At 48.8% G+C, this 18,836-nt stretch overlaps 2 protein-coding genes across 3 annotated transcripts; one reads left to right on the top strand and one right to left on the bottom strand.

Annotated features, from left to right (window-relative positions):
- The first annotated feature begins 10,091 nt into the window (after positions 1 to 10,091).
- LOC123097635 (reticulon-like protein B9) lies at positions 10,092 to 11,364 on the top strand. The gene is made up of 4 exons (XM_044519428.1): positions 10,092 to 10,271; positions 10,376 to 10,698; positions 10,788 to 10,857; positions 10,967 to 11,364. The coding sequence occupies exons 1-4, from the start codon at positions 10,136 to 10,138 to the stop codon at positions 11,140 to 11,142; spliced, it is 705 nt and encodes a 234-aa protein (XP_044375363.1). The 5' UTR covers positions 10,092 to 10,135; the 3' UTR covers positions 11,143 to 11,364.
- Positions 11,365 to 11,556: 192 nt separating this feature from the next.
- Positions 11,557 to 17,850, bottom strand: LOC123143845 (putative disease resistance protein RGA3). 2 transcript variants are annotated; one of them, XM_044562859.1, is made up of 8 exons: positions 13,714 to 17,850; positions 13,539 to 13,620; positions 13,242 to 13,377; positions 13,050 to 13,153; positions 12,539 to 12,970; positions 12,331 to 12,456; positions 12,085 to 12,236; positions 11,557 to 11,998 (listed from the first exon to the last, which is right to left on the bottom strand). In XM_044562859.1, the coding sequence occupies exon 1, from the start codon at positions 17,710 to 17,712 to the stop codon at positions 13,720 to 13,722; it is 3,993 nt and encodes a 1,330-aa protein (XP_044418794.1). In that variant the 5' UTR covers positions 17,713 to 17,850; the 3' UTR covers positions 11,557 to 11,998; positions 12,085 to 12,236; positions 12,331 to 12,456; positions 12,539 to 12,970; positions 13,050 to 13,153; positions 13,242 to 13,377; positions 13,539 to 13,620; positions 13,714 to 13,719. The 2 variants fall into 2 exon arrangements, with proteins under 2 accessions (XP_044418794.1, XP_044418786.1); XM_044562851.1 differs by having other exon boundaries at positions 12,641 to 12,970.
- Between the last annotated feature and the right edge of the window lie 986 nt (positions 17,851 to 18,836).

Below are 18,836 nucleotides of genomic sequence, written 5' to 3'. Positions count from 1 at the left end.
AGTTCACCAAGTGGATCGAGGCTAAACCAATCAAGAGCCTTGACACCGGTACTGCTGTTAGCTTCATCAGGGAACTAATATTCAGATATGGAGTCCCGCACAGCATCATTACGGATAATGGGTCGAACTTTGACTCAGAGGAATTCAGAGCTTTCTGCGACTCCCAGGGCACACGGGTCGACTACGCATCAGTCGCCCATCCGCAGTCGAATGGACAAGCAGAGCGAGCTAATGGACTGATTCTCAAGGGACTGAAGCCTCGACTGATGCGTGATCTCAAACACGCGGCTGGAGCTTGGGTCGACGAACTTCCATCTGTACTCTGGGGACTGCGGACCACGCCTAATCGGTCGACCGGAAGAACTCCATTCTTCTTGGTCTATGGAGCTGAAGCAGTCTTGCCGAGTGATCTTCTCCACAATGCTCCTCGAGTTGAAATCTACAACGAAGCAGAAGCTGAACAAGCGCGGCAGGACGCAGTCGACCTTTTAGAGGAAGAAAGGGAGATGGCTCTGATCCGGTCGACCATCTACCAACAAGATCTGCGGCGTTTCCACGCCCGAAACGTGAGAGGTCGAGCCTTCCAGGAAGGGGATTTGGTTCTCCGAGTGGATCAGCACAAACCACACAAGCTTGCTCCTTCTTGGGAAGGCCCCTTCATCGTCACCAAGGTTCTCCACAACGGGGCGTACCGTCTTTACAACGTCGAACATAATATCGATGAACCCCGAGCTTGGAACGCGGAGCTACTCCGCCCGTTTTACACTTAAGCTTTATCACTCGGATGAGTTGCAATAAAATACTTCTGTAGTTCATGGACCTCAAAATAATAAGCGTCATAATTCCTCCATAATATCTGTCACTTTTTATTTCTTGTCCAATAAAATTCCCCTCAGTGGGTGACTTAGCTGCGAATCCGTTTCGCCTAAGTTTGTAAAAATCCTACCGAGTGGTGAGCCAGACTCCCACTCGGAGGCTTAGCTGCGAATCCGTTTCGCCTAAGTTATCAAAATCCTACCGAGTGGTGAGCCAGACTCCCACTCGGAGGCTTAGCTGCGAATCCGTTTCGCCTAAGTTATCAAAATCCTACCGAGTGGTAAGCCAGCCTTCCACTCGGAGGCTTAGCTGCAGCCTCGTGCTCGCCTAAGTTATAAAAATCCTACCGAGTGGTAAGCCAGCCTTCCACTCGGAGGCTTAGCTGCAGCCTCGTGCTCGCCTAAGTTATAAAAATCCTACCGAGTGAAGAGCAACCCTCTCACTCGGGGGCTTAGCTGCAGTCCAAGCACTCGCCTAAGTTATAAAAATCCTACCGAGTGAAGAGCAACCCTCTCACTCGGGGGCTTAGCTGCAGTCCAAGCACTCGCCTAAGTTGTGAAAATCCTACCGAGTGGTAAGCCAGCCTTCCACTCGGAGGCTTAGCTGCAGCCTCGTGCTCGCCTAAGTTATAAAAATCCTACCGAGTGAAGAGCAACCCTCTCACTCGGGGGCTTAGCTGCAGTCCAAGCACTCGCCTAAGTTGTGAAAATCCTGCCGAGTGGTAAGCCAGCCTTCCACTCGGAGGCTTAGCTGCAGCCTCGTGCTCGCCTAAGTTATAAAAATCCTACCGAGTGGTAAGCCAGCCTTCCACTCGGAGGCTTAGCTGCAGCCTCGTGCTCGCCTAAGTTATAAAATCCTACCGAGTGAAGAGCAACCCTCTCACTCGGGGGCTTAGCTGCAGTCCAAGCACTCGCCTAAGTTGTGAAAATCCTACCGAGTGGTAAGCTAGCCTTCCACTCGGAGGCTTAGCTGCAGCCTCGTGCTCGCCTAAGTTATAAAAATCCTACCGAGTGAAGAGCAACCCTCTCACTCGGGGGCTTAGCTGCAGTCCAAGCACTCGCCTAAGTTGTGAAAATCCTACCGAGTGATAAGCCAGCCTTCCACTCGGAGGCTTAGCTGCAGCCTCGTGCTCGCCTAAGTTATAAAAATCCTACCGAGTGGTAAGCCAACCTTCCACTCGGAGGCTTAGCTGCAGCCTCGTGCTCGCCTAAGTTATAAAATCCTACCGAGTGAAGAGCAATCCTCTCACTCGGGGGCTTAGCTGCAGTCCAAGCACTCGCCTAAGTCGTGAAAATCCTACCGAGTGGTAAGCCGGCCTTCCACTCGGAGGCTTAGCTGCAGCCTCGTGCTCACCTAAGTTATAAAAATCCTACCGAGTGAAGAGCAACCCTCTCACTCGGGGGCTTAGCTGCAGCCCAGTGCTCGTCTAAGTGGACTAAAGAATAAATCGATTGCAGCACAGGCACCTTGCTTTGAACCTGCAAAAGACATTCCGAGCCGAAGGCAATCGTATTCAAGCACCAAATCCAAGTTTGAATCGACATCTAAAGGAACCGAAAGTGCTCAGGCGTCAAGCCTGTTAAGGTTTGTCGGTTACAATTTCACTCGGCATACCGAGGCAAATTTAAAGCGTCGAGCCAGAAGAAGTTTTTTACCCCTCCTGTGGAGGGCTGGAAGGTGCAACAAATTCATCAAGGTCAATCCCGTCGGCGATCCGAGTGGCAGCTGCAAGGAAAGTTTCCATAAAGGATCTGAAGTCGTGCTTCTTGGTATTGGCCACCCGAAGGGCCGCCAGCTTCTCTTCTCGCGCATCTTTGCAGTGGACTCGGGCCAGACACAGAGCGACATCTGCACCACACCGAGCCGAGGACTTCTTCCACTCCTGCACTCGACCAGGGATCGTGTTCAAGCGGGCCATCAGCGACTCAAGGTCATTCTGAAGTGTCTCCTCAGGCCAGAGCGTCGAGTCGATGCGAGATGTGGCGGCCTTCAGCCTTGCGAGATAGTCCACGACAGCTGCAACACGAGACTCCAGTCGGAAAACATCCATGGCAACTTCGTCGTTCACCGGAGAATTGACGGGGTCAAGGTTTGGCTCCAGTCGGCTGGTTTCTTCTTCAAAGTTTTGACAAAATTCTGCAAGGGTGATCACTAAGTCAAGGAGATAGTCGAATGGAAAAAGCCACAATTGGAAATATTTGCCAAACATGGAGGTCTACCTTCAAGCATAAGGAACAACTTTTTGGCAAGGCCACTCAGGAAGGCCTCCAGTTCAGTTTTCTTCTCAGTCAATTTGCTGACTTGGTCGGTCAGGGCAGCTTTGTCAGTTTTCAGTCGACTGACCTCCTTGTTGGCAATCCCAAGAGCAGCTTTCAGATTGGTATTGTCTTGTTCGAGCTTGGTAACTGAAGCTAACTTCTCGTCAGCAAGCTTGATCTTCTCAGCTAGCTCAAGGTCTTTCTTCTGCTGGGCCTCCCTTACCTTACCTGCAAGTTACAGCAAGATCAGATGCTGAAACAAGCAAGGGGAAAAGCAGTCGTCAGGGTCTCACCAAACATACCTTCGGTCTCCTCCTTTGCCTTTGTCAGCTTCTCCTGAACCAGCTTCAAGCTCAGCTCGACTTGAGTATGTTTTTGTTCCAGCTCTGAGTAGCGAGCCACAAGATCACAGGAGTTCTGTGAAGAACCAATCGACTAAATGTCAAATATAATTCACTTCCGAGTGAAAAAGGGATAAACACACGTTTCTAAGACTACAGCCAAATACAAGCATTCGACCGTAGTCTCGGGGACTACACCCAGTGGGTGCACTCAGCGTGCCCCCACTAATCCTGTTGAAGACAAAGTCGACCAGTCGACCTCAAAAAAAAATGTGCGAGATGCATTCTCTAAGACTGTGATCAACTGCAAGCAGTCGACCACAGTCTCGGGGACTACACCCAGTGGGTGCACTCAGCGTGCCCCCACCGGTTTGTGAAATCCAGTCGACCAGTCGACTGACAGAAAGATTGACATTATAAAGCCTAAGGCCGACTGCCAGCAGTCGACCTTAGCCTTGGGGACTACACCCAGTGGGTGCACTCAGCGTGCCCCCACCGGTTTGTGAAATCCAGTCGACCAGTCGACTGACAGAAAGATTGACATTATAAAGCCTAAGGCCGACTGCCAGCAGTCGACCTTAGCCTTGGGGACTACACCCAGCGGGTGCACTCAGCGTGCCCCCGCTAACACGGAGTTTATTCGACACACCCAGTGGGTGATTACTATAAATTCCGGAAAAGAAAAGTTTTTGGTAGCATATCCAACAGAACAAACAGCGGTCGACTGACCTGGACATTGATTTGGAGGGCAGAGCTGGCGTCATAAGCTGCCTGGCTCGCGTCCCGGATAGTCTTCAGCTGCTCCATCATGAGTCCCGCCTGGCGTATTGCCTCCTTCGCTGCGCCAGCTTGGTCCTCTGGGACGTGGTGCGTCGTGAAGAGGGAGGGCTGCTGAGCACTCGTCAGTGGATTTGCGAAGGACACCGTGTGTCGAGTGATGTTCTCTTCTTCCACAGTCAGAATCTCAGGCGCCGTCACATCCTGAGGCACCTTACTGGCGGACGCTTTCCGACTCCTCCTGCGTGCCAGTGTTTCTTCATCCTCGTCGTCATCAGGGAGATTGATAACAGTATTGGGTGGAGCTGCGGAGAAGAATCAGGATCAGAGATCGCGAGTCAGTCGACTAAGAACGATGTTAAGAATACAGTACCTGGGTTCGAAGTTGCTGCATCCTCCATCTCGTGGTCATCAGCCCGGGCCGAGGTCTCAGAAGTAGCAGCACTGCAACTCCAAAGGATCGGTCGACTAACTTCAGCGTCGACCAGAGATAAAGTTCGCACAGAATAAGAAAATATGAGCAGCACAATTACCCTGATATGGTGGGGATGGACACCTTCATCTTCGGCAGGAGCTTGGTCGGCTTTGGCGGAGCCCCCCTAGGCTGCTTCGGCGCCTTTTCAGTCGGCGCTGGAGAAGTGGTCCTAGGGCGCTTGGTCGACTGCGTCGCAACCCCCTTGCCACGTTCAGTCGAAGGGTCGTGGACGAGCTTCGACCGCCTTTCCGAGCGCGGTGGCACGACCTCCTCCTCTTCCTCCTCGTCTTCGGCGTCATCATCATCGCCGTCGTCATCATCATCGTCGTCGTCGTCCCCTGCAACGTCCGAGTCCCATTCCTCCTCGTCCTGGCTCTCGCCCCCACTCGCCTCACCCTCCTCAGTCGGAGTTTGTGCCCCATTGGGCATCGAGTACAGCTCGGTGAGGGCCTAGCAGATATCAAGACAATGATCAGTCGACCAGTCGGCAGAGTAGACAGAGATGAATGCGACAAGAATGCAGTGGAGAGCAGGGCAAGTGTACCTTATTTGGATCACTGTTGTGGTCGAGTGGAGGAATCCTTCTGGCTCCGCGTGGGTTGTCCTTGTTTCCGGTGACGGCTGCCATCCATCTTTCCAGAGTGACATCGTCGACTGCTTCTGGATGGACTCTAGTCTCGTCTTCGGTCCCACAGTACAACCACATGCAGTGGCTCCTGAACTGGAGGGGCTGGATGCGACGCCTGAGGAAGACCTCCAGGAGATCCATGCCCGTCACTCCCTCCCGAACCAACTGCACCACGCGCTCCATCAACATCTTCACGTCAGCTTTCTCCTCCGGAATCAGCTTCAGAGGGGAAGGCTTGCGCACTCGGTCCATGGTGAACGGAGGGAGTCCACTCGACTGCCCTGGCGTCGACTGGACCTGGCAGTAGAACCAAGTCGACTGCCAGCCTCTGACGGACTCGGGAAAGGTCATGGGCGGGAAGGTGCTCTTATTCCTCACCTGAATCCCCAGGCCTCCGCACATTTGGACGACTCGGGTTTTTTCATCACCTGGGCTCGCCTTCTTCACGGTCTGAGATCGACACGTGAATATATGTTTGAACAAACCCCAGTGCGGTCGACAGCCCAAGAAACCCTCACACATGGACACGAACGCGGCAAGATAGGCAATGGAGTTTGGGGTAAAGTGGTGGAGCTGCGCTCCGAAGAAGTTCAAAAAGCCACGAAAGAAAACACTCGGTGGCAAGGAAAACCCGCGATCAACATGGGTGGCCAAAAGCACACACTCACCCTCTTCTGGCTGGGGCTGCCACTCCTTCCCTGGAAGCCTCGCAGCTCCGTGGGGGATCAAGCCCTCGTTGGCCATGTCGAGGAGGTCGTTCTCCGTGATAGTCGACTGGATCCAGTCTCCTTGGACCCAGCCCTTCGGCAGGCGGGATCTGGACGAGGACCCTCCGCGGCTGGTGGACCTTCCTTTCGCCTTCTCCGACGCCGACGCCTTCTTTGCACGCTCCAGCGCCACCGTCTTCTCCTTGGCCATGGTCGCCGGCGAGGTGCGCGAAGGGAAGTGGTGCGGGGGCGAGAGCGAGCACGCTGAGCAGGGAGGAAGGAAGCAGAGAGAGAGGGAGAATGCTAAGGCGCAGCACAGAAATCCTCGCCGGGCACATTTATAAGGTCCCTTCCGAGTGGATGACAGGTGGGCCCGGTCGATCTAATCATATCTGGAACAGTTATGCAGACGGGATACGTGGCGAAAAAGGCGGCGCGGAGATCGAGGCGTCCATGCCCCGTCCCATCCGAACGCCGCGGTCCGCCCCGCTTCGCGCGCGCCCCAAAATTTCGCATCCCGCGGAATCCGCGAGCAACAAATCAGTCTGTCAGGCGCGGTGTTTTCGGCGATCCGTCGCTCGGAGATCGTCGAAGCCTGAAAGATCACTCGACGCAAAAACAGAATGGATCAAGTCGACTGAAGGCAAGTTGTTTCCTGTCGACAAAGGAATTCTTTGGTCCAGAACAGCGCACAACCGGAGCACAAAGATTAATCGGAAACGACATCAACTCCTTCTTCACTCGAAGCCTCAATCCATTCGGGGGCTAATGATGGGGTTATGTACCTAGGGTAGGGTCATGGACCTGATCCAAGTAACTTACCCCAGGACATCCTTAGAAGAGGTCGCCTTCCAGTCGACCAACGAGGATTCACTCGACTGGTCTGAAGGACTCGACCACGAAGACTCACTCGACCACCAGGAGGTCAAGAGGCACTCTGCACTGCAACGGCCTGTAATCAAGTAGACTTTATGATAGTAAAGGCCTTTATGTGGGGCGTTACCAGTAACGCTCCAGACTTAACTCACCTTAAACCCTCTCCTACGTGGGCTGGCTGGGGTCCTGGCGCACTCTATATAAGCCACCCCCCTCCACAGGCAGAAGGGTTCGGCACCTTGTAATTCACACATTCATAATCCACTCGACCGCCTCCGGGCTCCGAGACGTAGGGCTGTTACTTCTTCCGAGAAGGGCCTGAACTCGTACATCCTTTGTGCTTACAACCTCTCCATAGCTAGGACCTTGCCTCTCCATACCTACCCCCCACTCTACTGTCAGGCTTAGAACCACGACACTAATATTCTAGAATAATTAGTTTGACCATTGTTTGACCACAGTTTGACCATAGTTTGAATTTTTTTTCGATTTTTTCCACTCTAGATCTTAAAAGCCCCGTAACTTTTTTTCGGTTAGGTTCTTGAGGATTTTGAAAATGTTTAACGGGGTTCCCCCCCCCCCCCCCCAGTTAAATTTGGATGTAACTTTTCGAGTAGATGATTTTTCATATAAAAAACTTTTTCATCCGAGTTAGTATGCAAAAGTTATGCCCATTTTACTAAATTCTAGAGAGATTTTGCAAAAAGTCGAAATTCACATTTGCAAATTTTCCCAACAACTAGACCACATATCACATGGGAACTTTTTTTTTGACATTTTCATCATTTTCTTTTATTTTTTTTAACTGAAAAGGCGATCCACCAGGGGGGTGGAGTTTGAAAATGGGACCTTTAATACCGGTTCGTGCCATGAACCGGTACTAATGCCTCAAACCCCATTAGTACCGGTTGGTGGCTCGAACCGGGACTAAAGGTCTAACCTTTAGTACCGGTTGGTGCCACGAACCGGTACTAATGGGCATCGCACCCTTTAGTCCCGGTTCGTGGCACCAACCGGGACTAAAAGGTCCAGACGAACCAGGACAAATGGCCCACGTGGCCCCTGAGCGCACGAACCGGGACTAATGCCCCCATTAGTCCCGGTTCTAGACTGAACCGGGACTAATGGGCTAACCCGTCCTGGACCAAAGCCCTCTTTTCTACTAGTGTAGTCTTGTAAATTTGGTATTCGTTCGATATTTTGATGAGATGTATGTTGTCTCTTCTCTAGTGGTGTTATGTGAGCGTCGGCTACATGACACTTCACCATTATTTGGGCCTAGAGGAAGGCATTGGGAAATAATAAGTAGATGATGGGTTGGTAGAGTGACAGAAGCTTAAACCCTAGTTTATGCGTTGCTTCGTAAGGGGTTGATTTGGATCCATATGTCTAATGTTGTGGTTAGGTTTACCTTAATACTTCTTTTGTAGTTGCAGATGCTTGTAATAGGGGTTAATCATAAGTGTGATGTTTGTCCAAGTAAGGGCAGTACCCAAGCACCGGTCCACCCACATATCAAATTATCAAAGTACCGAACGCGAATCATATGAGCGTGATGAAAACTAGCTTGACGATAATTCCATGTGTCCTCGAGAGCTCTTTTCTCATTATAAGAAATTGTCCAGGCTTGTCCTTTGCTACAAAAAGGATTGGGCCACCTTGCTGCACTTTATTTGTTTTCACTGCTTGTTACCCGTTACAAATTATCTGATCACAAAACTATCTGTTACCTACAATTTCAGTGCTTGTAGAGAAAACCTTACTGAAAAAAATCGCTTGTCATTTCCTTCTACTCCTCGTTGGGTTCGACACTCTTACTTATCAAAAGGACTACGATAGATCCCCTATACTTGTGGGTCATCAGTGAGCATCATGAAATTATTGATAAAGAGGGGTTAATGGTAAATACGGCAAACGAATCCCCCACTTCAGAGCCCCGAATGGACTCCAGAATAGCCCTCCCGGTGAAGAACATGAGGTGGTTGCTCCGTATCGGAAAACACGATGAATTTTCTTCTCTACTTTTTTCTTGGAAAACCTGAATTTATAAGCTTGGAATTATGTTAGACGGTCTCGGTATCAGGGCGCGCACTGGGGGTAGGCGCGCCCTGCTGCCTTGTGAGTAGCTGGTGGCCCTCCTCCGGTGGATCTTCGTTCCAATATTTTTTTATTTATTCAATTAAAAATGTCCGCAAAGTTTCGTCCGATTCCGAGAACTTTTATTTCTGCACAAAAACAACACCATGATAGTTCTGCTGAAAATATCATCAGTCTGGGTTAGTTTCATTCAAATTATACAAATTAGATTCTAAAACAAGAGCCAAAGTGTTTTTGAAAAGTAGATACGATGGAGACGTATGAGTGGGTTACGCCTGCTAGGCTGGGCTGCTCTCTCTGTCTCTCCCTCTCTTTTTTTGCTATTTTCCTGTTTGTCTTAAAACAATTTCGCAAATAGTTTTTACATAAGAAAAATAAGCAGAAAAATTAGGGTTTTAATTTGAGATGAAATAGGGAAATTCCTACAAAAATGCGTCACACGAAATGGAACATGATGAAGACGAAGGTGCAGAAAACTAAGTATAACAAATTATTCTTACTCATCGGAAACATATTTCAAAGCCTAAGACCATTACATTTTTTAAGTATTGGTATATTTATCTAAATTAATTCTTTCGTGACCGCGGCAACGCACGGGCATTCAGCTAGTTATCAGGTAGAGGGGCGGTGTTGCATCATTTTAATGCCTGGTGAATTTGGCATCGTGTGCACGCCGTGGATAAACCTCCTAGTTGTTATAACTGAAGAACAAAGCCTTTTACCAACAGTCTGAACGCTGAACCCAATGCCGTTGGTAGAAATGCTCGAGGCAGGCAATGCAGGGGGAACCCCCCCTCGTCCAAGCAAAGTAGAAATGCTTTGACGCCAGCAACCAACAAGATGCAAACGCAAGACACTGTTTTAAAAAGTATGCACAAATCTTTTACCGTGAGAGAGTTGGCTGGCTCCCGGGTCTTGGAGGCTCTAGCAAGGGCATCTCCCCGGTCCCCGGCAAACCTCCGCCGGAAGCAAGCCTCTTGCCCCGGCATCCCTCCACCCCTCCGGCACAAAGCTATCCCTTCCTTCCCGGACTGATCGACCTCCCATGCTCTTTCCGGCATGGACGAAGCGCTTATAAGTCGAGAAGCTTTTGTGACCTGCATGCCCAGCGCTCACCGGATCATCACACCTGCACAACACGCCACGAGAGAACGGCAGCGATGGCGACGACTCCGAGAGCCACGGTTCCTCACGTCCGGAGCGACTCCGAGTCCGACGACGAAGGCCGCCGGGCGCCCAACGTCAGCGTCTTCCGCCGGCAGCGGCCGGTGCACAGGTTCCTCGGCGGCCGGAAAGGTGCGGCGTTCGTATCGAGCATTAACATTTTTCTCCCCCCTCTGAGAACCGCACGCACTGTCACCTACTGACTGAATGCCATGCGGTCTCTGAACTGTTGGCAGTGGCGGACGTGCTGCTGTGGCGGGACCGGAACCTGTCGGCGGGCATGCTGGCGGGGGCGACGGCGGTGTGGTTCCTGTTCGACGTGGCCGAGTACAACTTCGTGACGCTGCTCTGCCACGCCGCGCTGCTCGGCATGCTCCTGCTCTTCCTCTGGTCCGTCACCGCGCCGCTCTTCGACAGGGCGCCGCCGCGCGTCCCGGAGGTGATCGTGTCGGAGCACGCCTTCAGGGAGGCGGCCATGGCGGTGCACCGCAAGCTGGAGCGCTCCGTGGCCGTGCTCTACGACATCGCCTGCGGCAAGGACCTCAAGAAGTTCCTCTCGGTACCATATATACTTTCTTCTCCCTGGTACTTTTCTCAACTGATTAGCGAACTAACTAATCATCTCCTCCTCCTCCTCCATGATGAAAGGTGATTGGATCTCTGTGGGTGGTGGCGGTGATCGGGGACAACTGCAGCTTCACGACTCTGGTCTACGTTGGTAAGTACAATATCACCTAAAATTTAACCAAAAAAAACATAAAGATCAAAGGCATGTGATGATCAACGAACTAAGGGTTTATTGTGATTTGTTGTTTGTTGGGGTGCAGGATTCTTGTGCGCTCTGACGTTGCCGGCGCTGTACGAGAGGTACGGGACGGAGGTGGATCACCTGGTGGCCAAGGGCGGCGAGGACCTCAAGAAGTTCTACCGGAAGGTGGACGCCAACGTGCTGGACAAGATCCCCAGAGGCCCCGTCAAGAGCAAGAGGGCGCACTTCCACTAGCTAGGGTTCATCGATCAATGCATCGTGGTTGATTTCAGGAGGTCGTGATGGTGCCGGTGCCGGCGGTGCGTGCATACGGGGTTTGGTTTCAGGGGAAATGGCAATGGACTCACCAAGAGTCTTGTTCGGTTGTGAGTCGTGGCAAAGTGTGTGTGTGCCTGTTATAAACTGTTATTATCGTGCTACGGATATGATGGAAGTAATGAGAGTTGAGTTGAGTGATGTTCCTGTGAGAATTGCTTCTTGTTGGTGTCGTCTGGTGCATGGCTTCGTCTCTCCCCCTTCTCAAAGTGAAAGAAAACGCAGTGGCAAGCAAAATGGAGAAGATGAAAAAATGGGAATGGACGCCACGACACCGCGACCGTCATGTCATGGGCAGAGGCACAGCACACACAGTCCCACCGACTGCCTACAAACTGAAATTCAGAATTCTCATTCACCTTCACAAGGAACATGTGGCTGTGGGGATACTTATACTAGATATACATATTAGTTAGGCTTGAGGACGGCTAAAAAAACATAGGATTAATTTGTGAGACACAAGCCGTGGATGGAGCAAACTTGCCGAGTCTTGGCAGTAACTAATTCTCGGGCCGCTTGTATGGAAATTGCATAAGTTTTGGCTCAAGAGCTTAAATCATGCACATTTGCTGTGACATGCCAGATCAGCTCAAGGAAGACAGGGCTTAGTTCTGCCAACAAACTGAATGAAGTGGGGGCTCGACGCGGAGTAGCAACCGTTGGCGGTCCATTTCCATCAGATCCCATCTTGGTGCTACACCTTCGCCCAGAAGCTGAACTTGAAAACATCCTTGGGGTATGGGTTCGTCAACTGGGAGCAAATTGAGAGAAACACCTGGACGATCATACCAAAATGAGTTAGTGTCAAATGCCTGAACGATCACACCACATGTAATGTGAGCTCTGTAAACATGTGTTTACCACTTCTGACGCATAACCCATCGTCGCTTTTGAGCTCCAGTGAGGGTGTACCCACTGCCAGAAGCTCCCACACGTTGTGGTGCCTGGGGAAGGTAACTTCTAGATGCCTTTCCCTTGCTTCTTTCTGCCAAGAGGCTGTCTTAAACACAGGACTTCCAAGACACAAGTGGAGATATTTTTATCACTTTTTGAGCTTTTAATAGTAGAGAAGAACAAACAGGAAAGAAGGAAGATTGACCTACTAACCTTTTAAATGGTCACTGCAGGACTCCGAGGCTTGGCTCACTCAGAATATCAGGACAAATGCTTCATTTACTGTTATTATTCGGATGTAATTGCCAACTGTGAAATTCACTGTTGTTTGTATTTGTTCTGCAGGGAGTAATCAACTTACGGTCAGAAAAATCTACAAGGGAAGAAACTTCACGAGCGAATATAGATGCTCAGCCATTACCTAGAACACTGAAGGATGCCAGTGCAACCTCAGCTTAGAAGTTGCATAAGAATTATAGGGTGGCTGTATGTGTAAATACAGAAACACTGGACAATTACGTACCAGCGATTGTTGCAAATTATTCTGGCAAACTACCCAGCAGCCTGGACATTGAACATGATGCCATTCTAAGCTTCAGAATGCTCAGATGGTTGATCCTTCGCAGGGACCGGGGAAATAAGACTGGATCGTCTGAAACACCTTCACTTCATATTGTCATTTAATTCAAAAAGTGGTTTTCTTCATTTTGTTGACACCTGACAGCCCTGGAAACAGCCTCTTACAGAAATGTAGGGAAAGGCTGCGTACTATAGACCCAAAGTGGTCGGACCCTTCCCTGGACCCTGCGCAAGCGGGAGCTACATGCACCAGGTTGCCCTTTTTTGTTGACACCTGACAGCAAAAGATAGGTGCGTCAATATGCAAGAAGTGGTAGAAGGGTAAGAGAAGATAGCTTCTATTTGACACTTACTTCTCTATCGAAATTGGCAAGCACACACAGGATTAATAATTCCATAAAAGCAGAACTGGAGGCCAATTTGCAGAATCGATATGTGATGTCTCGTGTTTCATGTCCTAAAAGAAGATTGCAGAATGCATCGCATTAAATTTTTGATACATGAGCAACTAGGTTGCAAATTCAGACGTGCAAGTTGCTTATTACCTGTTGAAATTCTGTTAAATAAAATAGACATTCATCTATAGGTCTATCAGGAGTCGCCTTAGTCTTCATATTTACCACGCAGCTGGCAGATGAAAGCAGAACAAAGGCAAGTGTGGGACAAAACCTGCCACACCTCCTGCATAAGAAATTTAATAGTTCTGGTTAGAAAAAGGGAAGATGCATAAGAATTAATTATAGGGCAGCTGTATGTGTAGATACAGAGATACAGAAGTCATGAAGGGAATGTGAATGAAATCATATAAATCGATGAGCAGAAGTTGGTTTTCCGTTACTTACTGGCGGATTGGCGTGTGCCTGGCAGCCTGTCAGATTTCAGAAGCTATGTACATATTGCAACAGTGGAGCCTGCTCTGCTAGCCTGTCAGAATGTACTACTGGAAGTTATGATAGATCATGAATAGGAGGAAGCCTCACTTTAGAGAAATAAGAAGAGGGAAGCGACAAGTATTACCTTGGGCTAAAAAGCACAATCTACTCGTAAACTTGGGTATGTTTTTTTAAATTTCTCAGCTTGCTGTTTTTGCTCTGCACTGCCAAACCATAGACGTAGAACTTGCAGCGAAGTGGGGAAGCCCTGCTCTGGCAGCCATGGGAGTTCAGGACAACTGCTGACTTCTAATTCTTTGAGAGAAGAAAGGTGATGTAATCCCTGAGGGAGGGACTGCCGAACCTTGCAATGATTAAATCCTAGTGTCTGGAGGGAGGTAAGGAGCTGAAGCGCATGCTCTTGCTCTTCCGTGAAGCTTTTTGCCCGCTTATCATCATGGAATTGCAGTTCGTGGAGGGTAGCGGAGAGGTGGCTGCAAATGGGAGCAACAAACACCGCCGAGATGCTATCCACCTCCAGCTTCCTCAATTGTAAGGAACCCGCATGCATTGATTTGGTCCTTGCCACCTCTGAGAGCAGATCCGCTGCTACAGATTTGGTCTGGAACAAGTTGTTCCGGACCTCCAATTCCTTGAGGTTGACTGTGATAAGAGGATTGAACCCATCCACCATCAAATTCTCGCAGCCTATTAGCCTTAGATGTGTGAGAGAGGTGAGGTTTGAGAGCAGAGCCATTGACCGCATGCCTGACTCTCCCTCAATATGAAGTTTCCTGAGGGAAGCAGGGAAAGGGTTGGTCATGGGAGCTCCTCCTGCTTTTCCCATGGGCCACCGAGAGAACAAATTGTTGCAATACATTATTTTTAATGATTGTAGCGACGTGATGTCCTGGATTCCTCCTCCATCCTCGGCAGGCAGAAGAACCAAGCCATTCGACATCCAGAAGCTAAGTGTCTGCAGTGAGCTAGATGATGGGAACTGTATTACTCGTTCCTCATCGTCTTCAGAATTTTCAGATGAAAACCTTATCTCCAATTCAGCAAGAGTCGGGAAACTACTGAACACCTTTGACAAAAAATTTCCAGTAAGATGACATACATCTATACTGAGACTCTCAACTTCACCCAGATTGTGGAAGGCCAAAGCACCGGCAACAACCAAATTTTTTCCATAGGAAAACAACCTTTCTGAACCATTTTCAACAGCAATATCTGTTAGTGTGGAGGTGTGAGGCATGGGGGGCAGACACAACTTGGGGCAATCATCAATGCGAAGCCTGCACAAACTGGTACAGGAGCACTCCGAGAAGGGCACCACGCATAGATTGGGACAATTACTGCAATCGATGCTTTCAAGACTTGGAAACATATGGCAATTAGGTTCCACAACCCACTCAACAAGTTCTGACAAGTCATGGAACACAACATTCTTCAACTGCATAAGACATTTGCCTGTAACACCACCATAGTCCGGACCAATCTGAACCACTCCAGAAATGCTCTTCAAGCTGAGTTCCCTGAGATATGGTAGCTGCCCAAAAGGTGGAAGAGCTCCCCAAGACACGCCGTGTAAATGGAGAGTCTCTAAATTTTTCACCAATATCTCAGGACACAACCAACTAGGATAAGTGGTACCACCATGATTTATAATGCCAAGTGCTGTAAGGTTAGAGTGTGGTTGAAGAGCATCAAGAATATGAGCATCTATATCACTCGGCAACTCTCCGTCCCAAACTAATGTCAACTCTTTCAAATCCATTTTCAACATCAATTTGGCGCCACTAGCCTCGTCCTTGGTTGCCACATTTTCAAGATTATGTATACTGAGTGTCCCCCCAAGCTCTCTCAATTCCCCCAACTCTCTCAAATCAAATCCAACACTTTCTTTCTTAACATGGAATTCTTTTAGCTCATGTAAATACTTCATCTTTCCAACCTCTGGAACATTGGAGTGGAGTTCTTTTTCAGCGAGGAGATCGCGTAAATTCACAAGGCGGCTAATGTCTTTAGGCAAATTAGAACTGCCATACCACCTACTTAGGTCCAAGAATTTCAAATGATAAAATCTGGATAGTGCGCTAGGTAAAGCCATTTCTGTTTCGTAGGGTGATCTAATTTGGAGGTACTGGAGGTGGATAAGTTTTGAAAAGCTTTGTGGCAGAGATTCAAGGGACTCCACTGCTGTAAATAGGACACGCAGGCCATTTGTTTCCTTAAACGTATCTTTTAAGATCTCAGTGGTTCTTTCTTCATATTCTCTAAAAACCATCAATGTCCGTAGATTTACAGTGTCTATCCTTCCCTTCAGTTTACCCATTTCTTCCCTAAATTTTTCATCATATCTATTCTCTATGGTGATGGATATGTGCCGAATAGATTGTGGGATGGCCTCGGCTCTAAAATCTAGATCACTTATATTGAGGCATTCTTGTGCAGAGACACTCCGAGATAGCTCATGCATTAAATCATGCATTACATAGTATTCATCAAAAGGTGATTTTTCGTAAACCCCCTTCATGAGAAAACCATTTTCCACTAGACCTTCCATGTAATTCTTATCTCTTGGGTAGCTAGAGTCTATGATGCCTATTGCAATACAAAAATGATTAATTTCGGAATTGCTAAACCTATAATCTTCAGGAAAAAGGGCACAATATGAGAAGCATTTTTTCATATAGAAAGGGAGATAATAGTAGCTAATTTTCAAAGATGGTATAATATCATTATCACTTTTCTGGTTTCGCCACTCGCGATTGTGAAGAACTTCATTCCAATGTTCCCAGGAAAGATTTTTCTTCAATAGTTGACCAACTGTTTTGGCTGCTAGTGGGGAGCCCTTTAACTTGCTTGCAATTTCTCTTGCAATACCATCTAACTCATCTTCATAATCCCTAGGTTTATGTTCACCAAATATACATGCTTCAAAGAATGTGAAGAAGTCATTAGACTCCAAGCCTTGAAGTTCTACTGGATCAACAGTTTTCATCATTCCTGCTATTTTGGGGAATCGAGTTGTGACAAGTATCATGCTGCCTTTGGCTTCCCCCTTTGTGAACGGAGCTAGCAAGGTTTTCCACTCGTCATCACTATTGCATTTCCATATATCATCCAAGACAACTAAAAATCTTTTGGACTTGAGTCTCTGTGCAATGGATTTCTGAAGCCGATCTAGATTGGTTGTTTCAATTGCAGTTTCGCTTTCAGTTGCAGGTATGCAGTTATGGATCTGTTGGGTGAGCTTCAACACATCAAAATCAGTTGATACACATACCCAAACCATAACAGTGAAGTGCTCTTCAGGCCTACTATCATTGTACAGGTGTTGGGTGAAAGTTGTCTTTCCAATACCCCCCGGGCCAACTATAGGAAGAACAGAAACGGTTTTACCGTGATGTGTGCCACTTGTGATATCATCAACAATTTTCTCAAAAATGTCTCTCCTCCCATGCAATGTATCCTGTATAATTGTTGATCCTATGTGAGGCCGTTTTAAGGTGACAGCTGTGCTGTTGCTTGGAATTTTGCTGAGCAAATCAGAGACGGGGTCACTTAGGGAGTGTATGTCATTTATTACTGACTTGATTTTGCTGGACATGGCCACTCTGTTGAAATGTAACTTATCGACATGGCCACCATCATCAGCACTAGCAGTAGCAGAGTTGGTTGTGTAGTGTAGGCTATTGGCAACAGGAGTAGGAGCAGAAGCATCATCTTGCGTACGAGAGCAAGAAAAGCATGGAAACCAGTTACCGATAGTGTAGCGAAGAGCATGGAGACCATGGCGAGCATGGCCACGGAGGCCATCGCCCAGATCCGGCACCGCATAGTGGGTGCCGTCAAGCTGGTCCTGGATCTTGAAGTAGTGGAGCTCATGCAGCGCGTCCTCCGCCTCATCGGCCTTCTTGCTCAGCTCCTCCAACAAGGCCTGCAGGGCAGTGACGTTGCTCACGTCCCTCCCCTCGGCCACTTGCAGCAGCCCTTGTGTGTGCAGCAGCCTAGTTTTGATTTGCTGGGAATTGTGGCCGAGCTCGAGGCTGTCAACATACGCGGCCACCAGGTCCTCAGACAGCTTCGTGAGCACCTTCCCGAGGAGCGAGCTCGCCGCGCCGACAGCCGCCTCCATCACGCCGACAGCTTCGTGAGCACCTTGCCGAGGATTGGAGTTGTTGGGACTTGGGAATTGAGAGTAATACGGGCAGAGAAAGCAGCAATCTATGGCACCTATATATACACTGATCGTGAACCTATAATCACGGAGCTTCTACCCTCCCACTCCTCATGGCCGGATCAGGTAACGGCTTAATGCACTCAGAGTAAAAGGGGGCAGCCCCAGTGCATGTAGCTCCCGCTTGCGCAGGGTCTGGGGAAGGGTCCCATCACTTTGGGTCTATTGTACGCAGCCTTTCCCTACATTTCTGCAAGAGTAAAGTAGACAATTTTAAAATACATTGGCAATGACCAATAATGAAAGCACTCCATGTGTACTAAAAGGTAAAGAAGCAGTGAGGAGATGAGATTTGGATCTCCTTGCAGTCATGTAAGGCATCTAGCCTAATCTTTCTTCTTCTTTTTTCCGATGAAGTAAGGCATCTCCTTTAGACATCTACATGCCACTCCACTTCCTTCCCTGCCAAGGCTTTATTTGTCCAAAATATAATAAATAAACTAACAAAGCTTAAGAAATTTCATATTGTCCATAGTTGTGTGTAGGACCAAGACGTCGGCGGCTGAAGCAGCAGTGTATATGCACGCAGCCAAATGAAGTAGAGTAATTATGCTTAGCTTTAATGATCAGCAAAAGTCACCAAAAGCTAGCAGGGAGGAACACCATACTTGGATTGGTGGAGCTCCTGGTACGTAGTACAACGCAGGCTATCTCCTTGCGGGTCAGGCAAGGCATCTGCTAGCTATGTCATCCACCGCGGGGATCGAACCGGACCGGCACAGCCGCCGCGCTCGCAATCCAAGTATCCAACCGACCCAGCTCGCTGTCCAACTCCCATCTCACCCCTCCCCCTCCGCCAGGTTTCGTGAATGCAACCGCGACGTCAGCTGCCATAGTCGGCACAGCCAAGATCTGATTCAGATCAAAGTATAGGAAGCAGTTGAAGAGTAGCAGATCGTCCCAACCTCCGGTAGCCGGATTTATCAAATCTGTTATTCGTGTCGAAAGTGATTTTCTAAACTGTTGCATGTTAATTCGCATGTTCCAGACTGCTCTGTCGTATGAATAACTACTGGTACTTG

This window comes from Triticum aestivum, chromosome 1B (genome assembly GCF_018294505.1).
Source record: "Triticum aestivum cultivar Chinese Spring chromosome 1B, IWGSC CS RefSeq v2.1, whole genome shotgun sequence".
Classification (NCBI taxonomy): Eukaryota; Viridiplantae; Streptophyta; class Magnoliopsida; order Poales; family Poaceae; genus Triticum; species Triticum aestivum.
The sequence above is the reverse complement of the archived record's forward strand: the minus strand, read 5'-3'. Positions and strand labels throughout refer to the sequence as shown.

Coding starts and splice junctions, on each gene's coding strand:
- LOC123097635 (XM_044519428.1), top strand. CDS start 10,136: ATGGCGACGACTCCGAGAGCCACGGTTCCTCACGTCCGGAGCGACTCC. Junction 10,272..10,375: donor GTTCCTCGGCGGCCGGAAAG/GTGCGGCGTTCG, acceptor AACTGTTGGCAG/TGGCGGACGTGCTGCTGTGG. Junction 10,858..10,966: donor CACGACTCTGGTCTACGTTG/GTAAGTACAATA, acceptor GTTGGGGTGCAG/GATTCTTGTGCGCTCTGACG.
- LOC123143845 (XM_044562859.1), bottom strand. CDS start 17,712: ATGGAGGCGGCTGTCGGCGCGGCGAGCTCGCTCCTCGGGAAGGTGCTC.